This window comes from Colletotrichum spaethianum (genome assembly GCF_022836535.1).
Source record: "Colletotrichum spaethianum MAFF 239500 DNA, contig30, whole genome shotgun sequence".
Lineage (NCBI taxonomy): Eukaryota > Fungi > Ascomycota > Sordariomycetes > Glomerellales > Glomerellaceae > Colletotrichum > Colletotrichum spaethianum.
Window position 1 is genome coordinate 75,276 of NW_026054800.1, and position 17,716 is coordinate 92,991.

A 17,716-nucleotide genomic window follows, 5' to 3' on the forward strand; every position below is an offset into this window, starting at 1 on the left:
ACAAAAATGAGACCGCAAGTTTACCAATATATGCTTCTTTCCCTTTGTCGGCAAATATCCGCCGACACTATAAATCATCTCTGAACTGGAACCCTCAAGACCGCCAAGTTAAGCCATGTTCTGGTGCCACAGGTCCCAAACGCCATCTAACCATGCTCAAATAATACAGGGGCAAACCCATGCTCTCTATGCAGAGGTCTCAACCTTCTGCGTCCCTTCCTCCTTCTTCCCTCCGACCTTCAACCCTTCCACCTCGGCGGTGATCCCCGTAAACGGACACACCCCGCCCCCGCCAGCGCTGTTCGGTCGCGGCAGCCTCGAGGGCGACTTGGGCCCGGCAACGTTCTCCTCGTCCGACTCGTTCTCGAGGATCTTGCGGCCGTGCAAGTAGCCCTCCTCCTCGATTTCAGGCTCCTCGTCGTCCCTGGCGAACTCGGCGCCGTCCCGGACGTGCCACTTGGCCATGAGGTCGTTCTGGATCCAGATGACCTTGCCGAGGGCCTTGACGAGGGCGATCTTGCGCTGCATGGACAGGCGCGGGTGCGAGAGGATCGCCTCCGTCATGACGTCCTGGATGAAGGAGAGGCAGGCGCCGAGGTGGATGTACTCGACGTGAAGGGGGTGTTTGCGGCCGAGGCCGACGTGCATCATTCTGTGCCTGGTGTCAGTCGCTTCTCAACCAGCCAGACCGCGGGAAGGGGGGGAGCTACGTACCCAACCTTGTCGAGGTATTCCCAGAACTCCATCTTGCTCGGGTCGGAACAAAGCTTGGCCAGGTACGCCCGGAGGAACATCTTGCGGTGCAGGATCTGGGGCGAGTTGTCGTCGGGGATCTCGTCCATGGGGCCCTCGAAGCTGGTGGAGCGGGTGGTGAAGGCGCGGGCGGTGATGTCGTACTGCAGCAGCTTGTGGTAGACTATGTTGACGACGGCGGGGATCAGGGCCTTGACGTATTTGGCGCCCGAGATGAGTGCCTCGATGTCCTCTGGTTCTCGTTAGTGTGTTTTTCTCAAACGGAAGAAAATTCAGGAGGGACGCACTGCTGCTAAAGTCGAGGAAGCTGTGGAGGTAGCGGATGCGCGCCTCGAGGTCTGTGTACAGCTCCTCGCGGTCGATGTGGTTCATGTGCCTCATGAGCCCCATCGTGACGGTTGTTGCTCTGGCGAATATGGTCGATCTGCAGCTGAGTGTTTTCTTCGGTCAAAGTTGACTAACAGTCGTTATTCTCGTTGTCGTCAATGTAAATTAGACAAGACAACTCGATCAAGATATGATGTGTATTTCAACAACACCGATGGCCGTTCGTCGTTGGTAATGCGTGAAATCCGAATGGCTCTCACCCGTCCATCCCACGCAAAGACGAGAAAAGGGACCCCGCGATATTTGAACAGAGGGCTCCTCGGTCCCTGCGGACAACAGCCGCATGGTTTCCTGCGTCATCATGCGCCGAGTCGCGCTGGATGAGCCGATTTCTGGTGCGTCGTGGTGTCTGCGGTCGACGGGCTGAGAAACCGACTGATGGTGGTCTGATTATGTTGCCTGAGCAAAAGTCGCACCACTCGCGCCGCTCCACTGGTACGCAAGCCCCTTGACCTGGCGGCGGGACCCACCGCAGGAGGGTTATGTGGGGATCATGTCGGAGCCGGGGCCTGGCCGCCGGGTGCCGGTCGTTGGCGCCCCCCTCCCCGGATGTGACCGTAAATGCCCGAGTGCAAGGATGGTTTCCGACGTGTCGACTGGTTCCAGGTTTCCGCACCTTTTGCTCATGTTGGCTGCGCTGTAAATTGTCTGGGGAGATTGGCAAGGATAACGACAATGGCATGCCGCTTCTCAAGCGTCTGATTCCTAATACATCATCGCATCATGCATGGTTGCTCATGCACAGAAATTCTTTGACATTCTGATGGAGAAGCAATCCCATTTCCAAACACGAAATGAGTGATGCTTGGTATATGGCGCAACCATGTTCCTTTCTATGCGCCAAACAACCAAATCCATCCAGAGCTAGGTTGACAAAACACAGTAGTTTCTGGCGTGGATCACCCCTACTCCCTCTTTCCACTCGCCGCCAACGATGCCTTCGTAGCATCATCGCTGACATCACCCCTGTCTCTGTCTTCGCCTTGGTCATCCTCCTCCGAATGCTGCCTCGTAGTCTTCCGGTGGATGTCAAAGTCCAGCGTCCTCTGCGCAGCCGCGCGCTCCCTGTCCGAATTAGCCTCGCTGTTAGCCAGGGCCCGCAGCACATGAGGCGGGACGAAGCTCCCGGGGCGCGGAGCGTAACGTCTCTGTGCATCCGCATTCCCCGAGCCGTGCATGCCCTCCGCCGCGCTTGACTGGCCCTTGTGATCCTTGGTCCCTCCCCCCTCTTCCCCCATCTCACTCGCATGCAACTCCATCTGCACCTCGGCAGGCTCCATGTTCTTCTGCGCCATATCTCGCTGGTGTCCAGGTGTGTTGACCGGGACGTTGAGTGGACGATGCCTTTCTGCAGGTGGGGTGAGACAGTGGTCACGGTGGGCGATGGAATAATTCCTGTCTCATTAGGTTTTTGGATGGCGAGTTGGCGATACTGTTTCTTGGTGTTTTGTATTTGCGCAATGATGACGGCAGTGCTATGCTTAAAGTTCCAGCAACGTAATGAGGAGGGGTGTGGGAAGAGAGAATCCGAGAGGGTGAGACGGTTTACACGCGGCCTTAGGTAATCACTGCCGTCCACTCACAGTTGGAGATGAAGTAGGACGTTGTGCTTATCGTCAGCTTCCTACCGTTGCTCATTCACTTCAGGCGGGATCTGAGTAAGACTCTTCAAGCATATCGGAACCACGAGAATGGGTTCAAGTTGGCGGGCATACATGTATGTATGCGCATCGGGTTTTGCGGGAAGTGTCATGGGGCTGGCCGAAGTGGTCGTTCCAAAGGTCATGAGAGTTAACTTTGTAACCCGACCAGCCAGCCCACCAACAAAAGTCCTTCGGCCTCAAACCCGGTGGAGGTAGGTCTCGGAAGGTAGCCTCAGGACTCAATGCCATGGTCCTAAAATATCCCTCTCCGTTCGGCCCTCAAATCTGACGCCAGCATCTCTCCGCCTCTCGTCTCACTCTAGACAAGCTTTGTAGAGGCTCGTCTCTTGACTCAGGCGAGAAACTTCCAGAAGCGGGCTGAGATAACATGCCATTCACTACTTGTGAGGTACGAGTATCTAGTTCTAAGAAACATCCGATCTCTTGGCATCCATGCATCATCCATGGCTTCCAAGCGCACCCAAATCTGGCCCCTTACCACCCACGCCAAGTTCCATTACGCCTTAACAGACACAGTCCCGTCCGTCCCAGGCCTCGGCGCCCCCGTCGCCTTCTCCCCCATGAACCCGCCCGAGACCAACCTTAGCGCCGTATCGAACGGGTCGCCGCCCGCCTTGGTCGCCGCCGGTAGGCCCGCCGCCTCGAACGCCTGCGCAAAGTCCTTCTTGATATCCTCGAATCCTTCGATGCCCACTGACACGCGGATCAGGTCAGGCGTCACGCCGCCCTTGATCTTCTCCTCGTCGGGGAGCTGCTGGTGCGTCGTCACCCACGGGTGGATGATGAGCGTCTTTGCGTCGCCGACGTTGGCGAGGTGCGAGCAGAGCTTGAGATTGTCGACGACGGAGCGGACTTGGTCGATGTTTCCGGCCTAAAGGGGCTGTTAGCGTATATAGTCGCATCGAGGGTTTATACAGTGGGTACTCACGACACCGAATGTCAGCACACCGCCGGCGCCATTTGTGAACACCCTCTTAGTGTACTCGTAGTCCGGGTGTGACTTGAGACCCGGGTAGAGCACCCAGTTGACGCTCGGGTGTGCCTCGAGCCACTCGGCCAGCTTCTGCGTGTTCTCCGAGTGCCGCTCGCCTCTCAGCGCGAGTGTCTCCAAACCCTGGAGCAAGAGCCACGCGTTGAAGGGGCTCAGGCACGGTCCCAGGTCACGCATGCTGTCCATCCGCACCTTGGCCGAGAGCGCCTTGTACCCGTACGTGTCCCAGAACCTCAGACCGTGGTAACCGTCCGCCGGCTCCGTGAAGCCGGGAAACTTGCCCGAGGCGCTCCAGTCAAAGTGACCGCCGTCAACGACGATGCCGCCCATCGACGTGCCGTGGCCGCCGATCCACTTGGTTGCGGAGTGGGTGACAATGTCGGCGCCCTGCTTGATGGGCTGGCAGAGGTATCCGCCCATGCCAAAGGTGTTGTCCACAATGAGCGGGATGCCGTGCTTGTGCGCCACATCGGCGATGGCCTGAATGTCGGGGACGCTATGCTTCGGGTTGCTGATCGTCTCAATGTAGACGCACCGTGTGTTCTCGTCAATGGCCGCGTCAATGTCGGCGGGCTCGTTGCCGACAACCCACTTGACGTCGATCTTGAACTTTTTCATGTACACTCGGAACTGGTTGTAGGTGCCGCCATACAGCCAGCTGGTGCTGACAAAGTTGTGGCCGGGCTCGCAGCACTGCGTCAGGGCCATGAACTGCGCGGCGTGGCCCGAGGACGCTGCAACGGCGCCGACACCGCCCTCGAGCATCGCCATGCGCGACTCGAAGACGCTGTTGGTCGGGTTGCCCATGCGCGTATAAACATATCCGTCCTTGCTCCATGCAAACTTGCTGGCGCCATCTGCGATCGGGGTCAGTGTCAAGCATGGCGTCACGAGCACAAGGAGGACTGACCAGCAGCGTCGGTGAAGTTGTAAGCAGCCGTCTGGTACAGAGGGACAGCACGAGAGCCGTTGACAGGGTCGGGCTCCTGGCCACCATGGACGGCAACCGTGGAGAAGCTCGGCTCCCTAGGTAGCAACCATTGTGTCAGCGCCTGGTAATGCAAAAGCCGATCGGGATCCTCTCACCAGTCCACGTTGCTCAAAGACCCGGAGACAGGCATCTTGAAAGACTAGTATAACAGTTTGAGAGGGGTAATATTCTAATATCGTGATTCAGTTCCTGATCCAATTCCAGATGATCTGCTGACACTGTCGCTCCAGCTTGTGTCATCTTATCATGGCAAACCCAATATCTTAAATGTTCCTCAACGCCATCCAAGACAGCTCCATCACTTCGTTTCAAGTCGTTCGATACCCCTCAGCTCGATGCAGGGATAGTGGCAAGTTGCGGATCGGAGTTGCTCGATATCCGGTCTTTGCTGATAAAAGAGCAAACCCCGCAACCCTCCCCCTTCTTTACGCCCGTCCCCGGGACTCCACTCAGAGCCCGCGTCCAGATCCCATAAGAATCCCGTCGGAATGTCGTAAAGTCCGAGCCGCAGGCGAACTGCAGGCACTGCAGGGGATCCTGCAGGCGTACCGCAGATAGATTGGGGACAAGCTGGAGGTAAATTGCGGATCGGGCCATTTCTAGACCGGAGTGTCAAACATCATGGTGGGTTCGATTACGCTCCGGATTTGGTCTGCAGCAGGACGTCAGCATGCAAGGCATCGAACAATGTGATGCCGAGATTGAGGGGTTACTTACCGCGCATCCCGCCAAGTGCCTCAAACGCCGTGGCATAGTTCTCCAACGTTGCCGATATGGAGGCCAACCCCGTCTGTAGGCGGATCAGAAGGCTTTCCACCATCGGCGTGGCCAATGCGTTCTCCGGGTACATTGCTTTGGTCTTGTGGTTGACCATTAGCAACGCGTAAGCGCACTGCATGGCGCAACAAGCGAACGAGGGCATGGTCCTCGGACACACAATAGTCGAAGTGGGTGCCAGATAACATGGTGCAGGGCACAGCTGGCCAAATGGGTTGGGATACGGAAGGTCGTCAAAAGACTGAGCAATGTTGATCGCCGCCTTCAGACAGATTTTGGCAGACTGGTGACTACTGAAGGGGAAAGCGGCCGGCGAGTTGCCATTGGGCGAATGTTCCGAGTGAGGGGATTTCTTGTCTGGCGGCGTGGTCGATCCGTTTGATGCGGCCACTGGTGGTGATGGCAAACTCATCATGGAGCTGCAGGAGCATGACGGCCAGGACCGCGGTTCCCCGCTGCCGTCGTTGTCAGATTTGGACTTGAGGTCGCAGTGCTTCCCCGAGAAGACCGGCATATCAAAGAACGCGCAGTATCGGTGCAACTTGATTCGCGCACTGATTGTTGTCAGCAATGGTTCCCAGATCCGGAAGGATATTCGTGTACTTGCCTGTTGAGCTTGATGCGAGCCATACACCTCAAAGAGCGGGACAGGACTTCCTCCGTAGGATCGAGTGGCGTTGTCGTTGTCGACTGCAGGATCCAGGAGTCGGCCATCGCGTTGAGGGGCTCAAGGTACTGCTCCATCTCCTTCATCCGCGCGTAAATGCGCGTCATGTCACCCCCAGATTTAACAGTCTTATTGAGCTCAATGACAAACTGGGTTGCCGAAAGGATCGCTTGCTGGGCTTGAATGTACACAGCAAAGGCCTGGGCAAAAGTCAGTCCTGGCCCGAGGGTACTAATCTAGTCGACACCTACCTCGGGGTCTGATTGTATTACGGGGTATTTTGCTGTGTAGCTGGGTGTAAACACGGAGAAGGTTGGCTCCTCGGCCTAAGTCAGTTTGCGCTTCCTGAGATTGGGAGAAGAAAGCATACCGTATTACTGACGATGGACCCCTGACAGACGCAAATGTACTACATACACCGTTAGCCACGCGACCCTTCAGGCGGAGCATGGGAAGAAACACACCGTCATCCACCATACTCTCCGCTTGGCCTCGGAAAACTCGTCATCCTCGGTGCAGGTGTGAAGAGACAATGACATAGCGGACACTAGGGCCTGGCCGGCCCTAGCCTGCATCTTCTTCAGGTTACCCCTCTGCGCGTACTCGTAGACGCTGAGAATGTCCAAGGCGACGATACTCTCGAGCTCTATTGGCACGCCGGGATGGAACTGCTGCCTGGTGAAGTCGTCGGGGGATTCGTTTAGTGCCTTTGGCGGCTCGATCGAAGAGTCCGGGATTTCCGACTCGATTTCGATACTCTCGACGGCACATTGGGCCAGGTACTGGGCATATCTTCGTCGGAAGACAACGGACTCCTTGTTGAGATGGTTGGTATCATTGGCGCACGGAATTAGTGCAAGAATTGCAGAGATGGCCAAGCTGAGTGGTGTCGATGGCTGATACTCGTCGGCAAAGCCGTCCGTGTCGTTCTGAAAGTGTGGCACGGCCTGGTCCATTGGCAAGCCGGCGGGCGGCGGCAGGATCGGGAAGAAAGGGTGGATGAAGATGTAGTAGGCATCGAGGCTATTCGACCATGAGCACTTGGTGGCCCAGACGTCGTGGGGCGACGATACTTACATGGCTTGGTCGCTCTTGTAGGTTCTCGCAACGGGGATTTGAGGCGCCGGAAAGTTGAACGAATGCTCCGAGGCACTCTCGCCGCTGGTGCTCCCGGGCACGCCCGACATGAAGAGGGTGTCAAAGATGAAGTCGCTATCCTGAAAGAAGTCTTGCAGCTGCTTCAATCCCGCGCCGGGATCAATGTAGTTTTGGACAGAGATGGCTGTGGCCTCGGTCAAGAACTGATCCGACTCGGTTCTCAAGCGCAATGACTCACGGTCTTGATGGGCAACTTCGTCAGGAGGCATCTCGCCATTAAAGGCCTGGGCCTGCTGGGCTAGCTCGTCGGCCGGCCGCGGCTTTCTCCTCACGCGAGCGCCGCCTCTTCGGCTAGGCTTGTAGACGCATTCGCGCCCTCTACTTTTGCACTGCACCGCGTCAGCCACGCTTCCATGCCGCAACGGGGTCGGCGTTGTGCCGTGCTGGACAGATGCTTACACTAGCACATGGGGTCGATCCGTCACACCGTGTTCGCGATGCTCGACTATCTACGTGTGAGCTACAGCTCGAGAGCGCGACGCAAGGTGCAGATGTGCCATGGCGGCGAGTTCGGGCACAGAGCACAGGAGAGCCAAACAGTCGACCATCAACAACGACTAGGGAGTAGAGAGACATACCAGGCAAGGCAGGCAATCTTGACGGGAGGCGTCGCAAACTTCTTCTTGGCTGCGGAGGCCGGGATCGGGGGTGCCACGGCTTCCGTCATGGTGCTCATGGCCGAGTGGGCTGACGACGCTATACGCACAAGATGGATTAAGGATGACCGTCTTGGCCAGAGACAGACGGAAAGGCGGCGGGGGACGAGACGAGGTGGCCAGCAATCCTTCCCGGGCGGATCGGGGTCTGGCACACGGAGCGGGTGGCGGCAGCGGAGACCGGTTTAGCTCAGTTCGGCCCAGCTCTTTTACGAGGGCTCTTGGTCGGCGTGGCGAGGCGGCGCCTGGGTTAAATCGAAACAGAGCAGCGAGCACGCAGCCGGTGGTCTCGAGAGGTGGGGGATACGTAATAAAGTCAAAGGAAAGCCGTGGGAGCTGCGGGTGAGCGAGTGAGTGAGTAACGGGAGGTGTGGGCGTGGATGACTAGCAGCTGCCGTAGCTACGCAGCGGCCGAGCCGGAGATTGGGAAAGGTCAGGTCAGGTCAGACCAGACCAGGCCAGGCATGGGCAGGATGATTAGGACGGGTGTGAGAGCGAGAGGTGGAGGGTGCCAGCTGCAAAAAGGGGGGCTTGGCCAATTTCGTCAGCTGGTGTAGATGCAGAAGAGTCGCAGATTTCGGTCGCAATGGTCGTCGTTTGTTTGTCGCGTGTGGTGGGTGCAAGTGCAAGTGCAAGTTGCAGAGGTGGATGCGAGTGCAGGTACAGGTGCAGGCGCAGGCGCGGGCAGGTCCGTCGATGCGCGCGCGCAAATGGTTGGGGGTTGTGTTTTTTTTGGTGCAGAAGCTGTGTTTGCTTGCAATCGGCGACGGAGGGGCAAAATGCGGCGACCGGGAGGGATTTGTAATGGGAAAGGCGACGGCGGACGTGGAGCATTTGGCCGACAGGGAAGGTGGGGGAGAAGAAGAGAGAGGAAGCGAAGATGCGGATCGTTCGATCGTGGCCGGGCCAGAGCGACCAAAACGGGCAGCAGCGACCAGCAGCCAGCAGCTAGCAGCTAATTAGTACCAGCTCGAGGGGAAGTTCTCTTTGGGACTTTTTATTTCTCTTTATTTTTCTTCTTCATTTTCATTATTTTTTTATTTTTTTAGCCTGCCCTGACCTTCACCCGTGTGGTACCTACCTAGCTAGAGAAACGTAAGTATGCAGTGCAGTATAGTGAGTAAGTGCACTTGTGGGGGTGTCTGCGCCCTCCAGGGCTGTTGTCTCTGTCCTTGTGCTCCTCCCTTCTGCTCACTTCGGGAGTTGAAATGGAGAAGCTGCATCCCGGGGGTGGAAAGCATAAGTGGGCTTCGGTATGGATACGGATCTTGGGTAGAGGACAGAGTTGGCCAATCGCATTGTGGCATTGTCGTAATCCCTAGCAGGTCCCAGCTGGGTACGTACCGCCCACTTGGCCCATTGGCAACACCTGTACACAGTGTGGCAGCTGGCTGGACCCATCCTCGAACAGGGGGATATTACTATGCATGTCCGGCACACTTTTGGGAAATGGCACAGTGGACAAGGGGTTAAGGCTCATCCTCATTCTCATTCTCACTCATCCTTATCCTCATCTTCCTCTTAATTACCAGACGGAGTACTCCTCCGCCTCCTTCGGCCTGCTTCGGTTTCGCTTGTTCGGCGGCTTCTGCAACCCTTGCTTCCTCACACACCTGAGGTGACGACGGTTCGGCACCGTCTTTCCCCTGCGCCCCTTGGCACCGTGTCCGTGCCTGCCTGGTGCGGCCCTGCCGTCTCCAACCTGGCCGACCCCGACCCCGAGTTCAACCAAACTCAACTCATCCTTATCATCATGCCATCCAACGCTACGCCTGGACATGCTTGCTCTCTCTCTTTCTAGACCTGACGACTGTGACCTGACTTTGCTGCCACCAATCGACGTCGGACCTCCTCCGGCCTCACCCCAATTGAGTAACACCAACTTACTAGTAGCTACAACCTCGGCCCTGCAGCAGAAGCTAGGCGTCGACTCAAGAACTCGGCACACCATCGGACACGGACAACACACTCCGATATCACGATTCGTTTTTTCTTGCTGCCTCACACGATCAAAGACGGGGGCGCACCAGCCTTTGGCCAGCGTTGGGATCTTACAGCAGCACTTGGTATCTCTATCAACTCGCGTCTGTCATGCAACGAAGCTTCGCTTGCCATACTCTGTAGGTGCTGGACTTGAGATGACATGCCATGATGTTGTTGGAACCCGACCAATTGACGATTCGAGATCCAACTCGTCGCCAGGTTGGTCAACTTTCAACAAAAACAGTCTACTCTGGTCTGTGTAACGCGACACGCCCTAACAAGATGGGACGCAATGGCAGGGCACAGCAACCCCGCCCTACCTAAAGTGCCGTCAAACGTTGTACATCACAACCCCCTTGGACAAACACGTTCGCCTGCACCTTGTCCAAAGCTTCTCGAACTTTGATGCGGCCAACCAGCTCCGTTACCGTTGCCACACCGTGGAGGTATCGGGGCCTGCCTCTCGTTGCAATGCAGACTCACAAACACGCTGCCGCTGAGTCAGGTCCCATAAAACTCAGGGGACTCAGGCTCCATCCTGGCTTCTCCGCACGGCACCCCACTGGCGGTTCGCTCCATTGGCTTCCACCACTCTCATCCCCCCCCCACGCAACGCCGGCGCACCGCCGCCTCTGCCTCAGCGGGTGAATACAACGTTGGTGCCGGGCTTGGTGTTGACTGTCAACGAACTAGACAACCTGTCAGCTTTTGATCGGCGACGATCCAGGCCCCCTTGGCACGTCGCGCATCCTAGTCATGGCCACCACTTACAAGACATCGGGCCGGGAATAACTGCCGACTGGGTCAAAGTCGAGCTGTCCGCGCGATTAGTGTAGGACCAACCAGTGGGGAAATGCAGCTCGTGCGGAACGGCCTACCCTTGACTCCGTGAGGTCTGTCATCCTGAGGTCGGCATAGATGATGGTCTCCTTGTCCCACACCGGCTCGGCAAGAAATGTCCCCAGCGGTCCAACAATGCATGAGCCTCCGTGGTTAACAATGTCATCCGCTTCCCATTGGCCTCCGTCCGGACGCCGGTCAGGGTGTTCGGCCGTGAACGGCGGGTAGTCGGACGGAAAGTCTGACACCTTGCACACCGAGTTGACCGATATAACAAAGCAACGTCCCTCCTTGGCAATGTGCTGCATTGACGCTATCCATGACGGCAAGTCATCCGCGTGCGGCGCGACGTAAATCCTGTAGACGAGTTGGCCAACGTCAGCGGCAGCCAAGCTTCCCGACACATGCGCACGTCGACTCACTCGATGCCCTGTTGGTACAAGGCCATGCGGGCCGCCGGCATGTAATTCTCCCAACTGCGTTTTACATCAGCATCGTGCCGCCCTGCGCCCTCACGGAGCGACCAACCAGATGAGGCTTCCGATCTTTCCAACATCCGTCTGCAATACCTGAAGGCCATCGCCGGAGCCTCTTCCCCATACGAGACGTTCGGCCGCCGTCGGAATTAACTTGCACATGTCAGCTTTTAGCGACCAACTCACGTGATTGGCGGCATTACCTTGCGATGCTTGTACACAATCTTTCCCTCGCGGTCGAGAAGCAGCGCAGTACAGTACAGCGTGCCGCCTGCTTTTTCTATGATTCCGACTTGCAAGAGAACGTTGTTTGCCCTGGCTATCTCGCAGAGCTTTTCGAAAGCGGGAGAGGGCACTTCGACAGCCGAATCAAAGTACTTGGCGAACCATTGGCGCCCTGTGATAGGTCAACTCCGCCTTCCACCATGAAATAATCCTGGAAATTACCTCTTGGCTCTCGGGCACCAATTGTCGTATCAAAAGAATATCGCCATGGGTACGCAGACAAGAAAGCTTCCCTGTGATATTTCAGCAACTTCAACAAGAGAGACCTAGTGTTACTGTGTACTTACGGGAACACCACAAGGTCCGCACCAGCCGCTGCAGCTTCCTCTGTTAGCTTACTCAGCTTTTGCAGGCTCTTTTCCAGGTCAAAGGAGACGGGAGCAGCTTGCACAGCCGCAACTTTGACAATGGAACGAGTAGATGCCATTTTGATCATGTGTAAAGCCTGAACTCGGATGGCCAGCAAGCGCATTCTGCAAACAACGGCGGATTTTAAGGTGTTCCCCGCGAGGACATAATTCGAGTCATAGCTACGCCGCCCAAAAGGTCCAACTGCATTCATTGTTCTCATTGGATGGTCTGACAATCCTTCGATATCGCCCAGGCCGGCGTCTGCAAAATGCGGGATGCTCCGGGAACATGATTTACCGATTTCACGCTGTCTGGGGCTTTGGACTTATGGCTCAAATCCCGGCCCCTCTTCAAAGCCCGGTGATAACGGAACTAGAGCGAACAGTCTTTTGACAATCCCGTCATCGAGAGATGATAGGGATATGCTAGATGATTGACCAGACACGTCTTGGACTCTCGACGCAAAATCGCCGAAACGCAAGGTCATGCTGTGATGTTTGGGAGGTGGGGGTAACTTCAGCTTCATAGGCCCATGATGGCTGATGAGACTTCCTTCCGCCATGTCCATCCATTAAAAACGTATTCCGAACAGGTGTTTGGCACCTCTAGATGCTCGGAACAATTCAAAACTGGTCTTGTTCATTAAGAGTGCCAGACCGTCCCCGAAGAATGTGATAGGCAACTTCATCCAGCATTGGAACACGACTTATCATTAACAACTCTGCACGATTCTGTTCTCATCTAGTTTTGGACATCTCTCCCAGCTTGTAGTCGACATTCTAGTACGGCAAGTACTTCCTCCAGATTTCAAAACTCAGTACAACCATAGAATGGCTCTACGTACGCTATTACTCATACCAAATGCGCTGCCACCTTCTGACCTTGCAACAGTGCTTGACTCCAATCCAAACCCAACCAACTTCTACGCACGCCTCATCCGCAACCAACGTTTCGCCGCCATCCAAAGGTTTCAACTAGAGTCTGGGGAGTTGCTCGCGGACTGTCCCGTGGCATACAGGACATGGGGGAAGCTCAATGACAGCGGCGACAATGTCCTGGTCGTATGTCACGCTCTGACTGGGAGTAGCGATGTGAGCGATTGGTGGAGCCCTCTTATTGGACCTGGAAAAGCCTTTGATCCCCGGCATTTCTTCATCTTCTGTGGGAACGTGCTTGGCTCTCCTTATGGAAGTGCATCGCCATTGACCATCAACCCGGACACTGGCCGATCATATGCGAGCCAGTTTCCTCAAACAACCATTAGAGACGATGTCAAGGCTCACAAATTGGTGCTTGATGCCCTCGGCGTCAAGTCAATTGCTGCCGTCGTCGGTGGGTCTATGGGCGGCATGACGACTCTCGAGTGGCCTCTTTGCGCACCTCCTGGATTCGTCCGAAACATCATTCCAATCGCTACTGCTGCTGACCATTCCGCTTGGGGCATTTCCTGGGCCGAAACTCAGCGGCAGTGCATCTACTCCGACCCTAAGTTCGACGACGGATATTACGAGCCGACACCCGAAGGTCAACCATCAGCGGGACTAGCTGCTGCTCGAATGATTGCCATGTTAACGTACCGGTCTTGCACGAGCTTCGACAATCGCTTCGGGAGAAAACCACCCCGGCCTCCATCTAAGCCCCAAGAACCCCTTTTGGACCTCCCTAGAACAGAAGTACTGCCAAGGGGAATGCAGAGCCACGGCGGAAATGAAATTGCACAGCGAAAACAAGATCCCTCCTTTTCCGCTCAAGGATACCTGCACTACCAGGGGGAGAAATTCATCAAGCGCTTCGACGCCAACTGCTACCTGCACATCACCAACAAAATGGACAGCCACGACGTTGCTTACGGCCGGGCGCAGGGTTCAGGCGACGACGGTCTGGCGCAGGTGTTGTCCAGCGTGCCTTCGGGAGCACTGGTCATCAGCGTCGAGACCGACGCACTATTCCTACCAGAGCAACAAGAGCGCCTTGCCGCCCACCTTCCGGGGGCGTCGCTGTCTGTGCTGAAGTCCTCGGATGGGCACGACGGCTTCCTACTCGAGTTCGAGCAGCTCGATGTCTTGATTCAGTTCCACTTGCGCTCCAAACTGCCGGATCTGTACACTGTGACGTACGACTCGAACGAGTCTCCGAACTCCGACACAAACATTGCAGCAGGCGGGAGTCTGACAGGAGAGCTTGAAAGTTACTAAAATTGCCTAGTCAGGCACAAGCATGTTGAATCCCGAAGCACTAGACTCGGATAAACGGAACGCCTAGTAGCTGGCCTTGATCTCGGATAAGTGGGCGGCAGTACCACCTGTCGAGTTTTAGGAGAGGAAGTCTCGAATCTACTCATTTCACTCACCGTAGTAGAAGGCAAGATAAATGATGATTTCTAATTTACGTACATAATTTCCACGGTCAGGTACAATTTAAAGTAATCCTTGGTTTGACCTGTAGCAAGGAAGCTTTGGAAACATTTTGCGCAACCCGATTTTTCCATGCGTGATCTCGCGGTTTACGAAAAGGGCTCGTGGGTCAAATTGGGACACACACATTGGCAACAGTGCGTTGTTTTCTTCCTGTTAGCCGGTCAACTGTCGCCTGCCGCCATGTTCTTTTATTCTGGTCCAGGGATATATCGGGTTTGGACCGTTGTATGTCAAACATATATCCTTACATTTGCCATCTGTCTATGCCCCAACTAGGAAGTGCAGCCGCCCGCACGCTGTTGCTTCGCAGCGGCGTTATAATAAGTTTCGAAATTTGTCTTAGTGTGTCAACTCTACGACACTAGGCATGCCACTGTGACACTGCAGTATGGGTTCGACCTGCGATCTAAAAAGAACCCTTGGCTGATACTCCTGCACGTTTCTTGCTCAAAGAGATGGAATGAACCGAATACGATGGAAGGGATTGGACGTCTGAACTCTCTTTCAGTTTTTTTTCTTCTGGAGGCCATCGGATTGGGCATTGGCATGAGAAACTCCCGAGGCGTTCGGATCGTCGACACAAAGGCACTTCGCCTTTAGTCACCCACGTTGCGCCCACACAAGTCCAACATCCCACAACGACGCCAAAACTCTGGCAGGGAATCTTGCACCACACTTTGGCGCCGAAGCAGGCTTGAAAACGTCATTACAAAACGTAGGGATCCCCTCTCGTTTGGCGCAGTTCCCGAAGGGAGCGAAATCTCGTCGTTCCAAAGAAAGTGGCCTATTTGGTTCAAATCCCGAGCCGGGATTTGGCCAACGATCGTGCAGCATTCACCGACGGCCAAACTCCGCCGTGCCCGAAAAGCATCGCCAATGACAGCGGCCGTCAGGCCCGAGATGGGAACTGGACGCGTAGGAAATACCTACGATTTCTCAATGGCCGTTGACCGAACGAGGGTCCCGCGACGTCGCCGAATTCGACCGCCTCGGACACCACCTACCGTCGAGCTCCCCCTCGCCGCCCGCCATGGTCTACGGTTCGCTCTTCGAAAAACCTGTTGACTGAATCCTCGCCAGCCGGAATCGACGATATATGGAGTCCAATAAACCGAGTCACTGAGCGCCCACCAGAACCGAACGCGAAGGCCCACCGCTGCCGCTTGACTGACTCTGCGCCGTCCGCGCCAACAGGATCACCGCTCCCGTCCGCCGTTCGCCCATTCCCACAGCCCACCATGGAATGTGCCAAGAACAACAGGCCGTGGCTCGTCCAGAAGTATGGTGGTACGAGTCTGGGGAAGCTCCTCGAGTCGATCTGCAGCAAGATCATCCCATCTCACCTGCGAGACTACAACCTCGTTGTTGTGTGCTCGGCTCTCTCGGGTTCCACCAAGGCGAGCGGCACCACAAGTCTCCTGCTCGAGTGCATAGCTCATGCTGAGGCTGGTCTGTCGGCCCAGGCGCAGCTAAACAGGACCATCGACGCCGTACGGGATGGCCATGTGCGGCTTCTCGAGAAGCACCTCGTCAACTCCAACGGGACGAGGAGCGATCTATGCCACGACATCTTCGACACCACCAAGACCGTCATTGTCAAGGAGTGCGAGAGCCTCCGCCGGTTCCTGCTGGCGGCGCAGATCATCGGGGAGCTGTCCCCCAGGGCGCAGGACCGCGTCATCTCACTCGGGGAGAAGCTGGCGTGCAGGGTCGTGGCGGCGTTCCTCAACAGCAAGGACGTCCCCGCCGAGCCGGTGATCCTCGAGGACATCATTGAATCCGTCTTCGGGAGCAGCGTCTTTGACCAGAAGACGGCGCTCGACGGCCTCGGCCCCAGGTTTTACCACCTCGTCGCGGACGAGATCGCTAAGCGGATACGCGGCTGCGGCGACTGTGTCCCCATCGTCACGGGCTTCTTCGGCATCATGCCTGACTCGCTGCTCAAGTCCGTCGGCCGCGGGTACTCGGACCTCTGCGCCGCCATGTGCGCGGTCGGGACCGAGGCGGCGGAGCTGCAGATCTGGAAGGAGGTGGACGGCATCTTCACGGCGGACCCGAGAAAGGTCCCCTCGGCGAGGCTGCTATCGACCGTCACCCCTGAGGAAGCGACGGAGCTGACATACTACGGGAGCGAGGTCATCCATCCCCTGACGATGGACCAGATACGCTGCGCCAACATCCCGCTGAGGCTAAAGAACGTCTTCAATCCGACTGGCGCGGGCACCATCATTTACCCGACGCGGACGCCGTCGCCGCCTCTCACGCCGCCCACGCCGACGGACGAAAAGGTCGACGTGAAGGTGCCGCTCCCCACCATTGACTTCATGCTAGGGAACGGGTACCACGGCGCGCAGCAGGAGCGGCGGCGGCCGACGGCCGTCACCGTCAAGGACGACATCTTACTGGTCAACGTCGTGTGCAACAGGAACACCAAGTCGCAGGGGTTCCTCTCGGGCGTCTTCGACCGGCTCGAGGACGCGGGGATCCAGACGGACCTCGTGACGACGAGCGAGCGGAGCGTGAGCCTCGCGTTTCAGCATTCAGAAGAAGGTTCGTGTCGGCAGCAGCGGTTGCGAGTCGAGTTGGAGAAGTTTGGAAAGGTGAGGCCCGGCCCCCGGAGACCTGGTGCATGCACGATGTAAGAGTACGCTGACGTGCAGCAAGGTCGTCATCACGGAGAACATGTCGATTGTGACCGTCGTCGGGCACAAGATGCGGAACATGGTAGGCATTTCGGCAGAGATCATGGGCGCGCTGGCGTCGGCGAAGATCAACATCTTCATGGTCAGCCAGGGTGCGAGTGAGATTAACGTGTCGTAAGTATACCTCCTCTCTCTTTCCATCTCTCGCGGTTGCGAGTTCGTTACGGGGTAAACATTGACCATCGATGCAAACAGGCTCGTCGTCCGCGCCGAAGACGCGGTCATCGCACTCAACGTTATCCACAGCAAAGTCCTCCGGATCCCGACGCATTGGGAGCAAGAGAACAACTTCATCAAAGGTGCGGAGGCCCGCCGCAGCGACGTTGTCGCCCGAGACCCCCTGTCGAAATGCATGTACCAGCCGCCGCTCACACATACTCCCAGGTCCCTGGCTTTACTGATGCAGCGGAGGCATGGCCTTGCCGCGTACCGTATCGGCGGACCGGGGTTCTTGGATGATGGGGCCTATGGCCATATTGGGAGGTGGGTGAGGAGGAGGAGGCAGGCGTAGCAAGGCTTGGAAGGACGGATGACATTTGGGAGATTGGTGCATGGCATTTATCGGAGTCCAATGGGGAGTCGTAGAATGTTGCCTTTTTTCGTTCCAAGATATCAACG

At 56.5% G+C, this 17,716-nt stretch overlaps 9 protein-coding genes across 9 annotated transcripts; 2 read left to right on the plus strand and 7 right to left on the minus strand.

Moving 5' to 3' along the window:
• Positions 1–186: 186 nt before the first annotated feature.
• Positions 187–1,143, minus strand: ColSpa_09675 (uncharacterized protein; the record flags this gene model as incomplete). The annotated part of the gene is made up of 3 exons (XM_049275887.1): positions 187–652; positions 715–985; positions 1,041–1,143. The coding sequence occupies 3 exons, from the start codon at positions 1,141–1,143 to the stop codon at positions 187–189; spliced, it is 840 nt and encodes a 279-aa protein (XP_049131844.1).
• Positions 1,144–2,045: 902 nt separating this feature from the next.
• On the minus strand, positions 2,046–2,435 carry ColSpa_09676 (uncharacterized protein; the record flags this gene model as incomplete). Its single annotated transcript, XM_049275888.1, has 1 exon — positions 2,046–2,435. One exon carries the CDS (start codon positions 2,433–2,435, stop codon positions 2,046–2,048), a length of 390 nt encoding a protein of 129 aa, XP_049131845.1.
• An 865-nt stretch (positions 2,436–3,300) lies between these two features.
• On the minus strand, positions 3,301–4,916 carry ColSpa_09677 (homocysteine synthase; the record flags this gene model as incomplete). Its single annotated transcript, XM_049275889.1, has 4 exons — positions 3,301–3,675; positions 3,733–4,652; positions 4,706–4,821; positions 4,882–4,916. 4 exons carry the CDS (start codon positions 4,914–4,916, stop codon positions 3,301–3,303), a joined length of 1,446 nt encoding a protein of 481 aa, XP_049131846.1.
• Positions 4,917–5,385: 469 nt separating this feature from the next.
• Positions 5,386–6,077, minus strand: ColSpa_09678 (uncharacterized protein; the record flags this gene model as incomplete). Its single annotated transcript, XM_049275890.1, has 2 exons — positions 5,386–5,438; positions 5,504–6,077. 2 exons carry the CDS (start codon positions 6,075–6,077, stop codon positions 5,386–5,388), a joined length of 627 nt encoding a protein of 208 aa, XP_049131847.1.
• Positions 6,078–6,127: 50 nt separating this feature from the next.
• Positions 6,128–8,055, minus strand: ColSpa_09679 (uncharacterized protein; the record flags this gene model as incomplete). Its single annotated transcript, XM_049275891.1, has 5 exons — positions 6,128–6,430; positions 6,482–6,556; positions 6,695–7,253; positions 7,308–7,679; positions 7,967–8,055. The coding sequence occupies 5 exons, from the start codon at positions 8,053–8,055 to the stop codon at positions 6,128–6,130; spliced, it is 1,398 nt and encodes a 465-aa protein (XP_049131848.1).
• Positions 8,056–10,794: 2,739 nt separating this feature from the next.
• Positions 10,795–11,315, minus strand: ColSpa_09680 (nitrilase; the record flags this gene model as incomplete). Its single annotated transcript, XM_049275892.1, has 3 exons — positions 10,795–10,842; positions 10,906–11,224; positions 11,290–11,315. 3 exons carry the CDS (start codon positions 11,313–11,315, stop codon positions 10,795–10,797), a joined length of 393 nt encoding a protein of 130 aa, XP_049131849.1.
• Positions 11,316–11,379: 64 nt separating this feature from the next.
• On the minus strand, positions 11,380–12,055 carry ColSpa_09681 (nitrilase 2; the record flags this gene model as incomplete). The annotated part of the gene is made up of 4 exons (XM_049275893.1): positions 11,380–11,496; positions 11,547–11,740; positions 11,791–11,894; positions 11,916–12,055. The coding sequence occupies 4 exons, from the start codon at positions 12,053–12,055 to the stop codon at positions 11,380–11,382; spliced, it is 555 nt and encodes a 184-aa protein (XP_049131850.1).
• Positions 12,056–12,809: 754 nt separating this feature from the next.
• ColSpa_09682 (homoserine O-acetyltransferase) lies at positions 12,810–14,174 on the plus strand (the record flags this gene model as incomplete). The annotated part of the gene is made up of 2 exons (XM_049275894.1): positions 12,810–12,819; positions 12,871–14,174. The coding sequence occupies 2 exons, from the start codon at positions 12,810–12,812 to the stop codon at positions 14,172–14,174; spliced, it is 1,314 nt and encodes a 437-aa protein (XP_049131851.1).
• A 1,460-nt stretch (positions 14,175–15,634) lies between these two features.
• On the plus strand, positions 15,635–17,609 carry ColSpa_09683 (putative assembly chaperone of rpl4; the record flags this gene model as incomplete). The annotated part of the gene is made up of 3 exons (XM_049275895.1): positions 15,635–17,034; positions 17,057–17,212; positions 17,294–17,609. 3 exons carry the CDS (start codon positions 15,635–15,637, stop codon positions 17,607–17,609), a joined length of 1,872 nt encoding a protein of 623 aa, XP_049131852.1.
• Between the last annotated feature and the right edge of the window lie 107 nt (positions 17,610–17,716).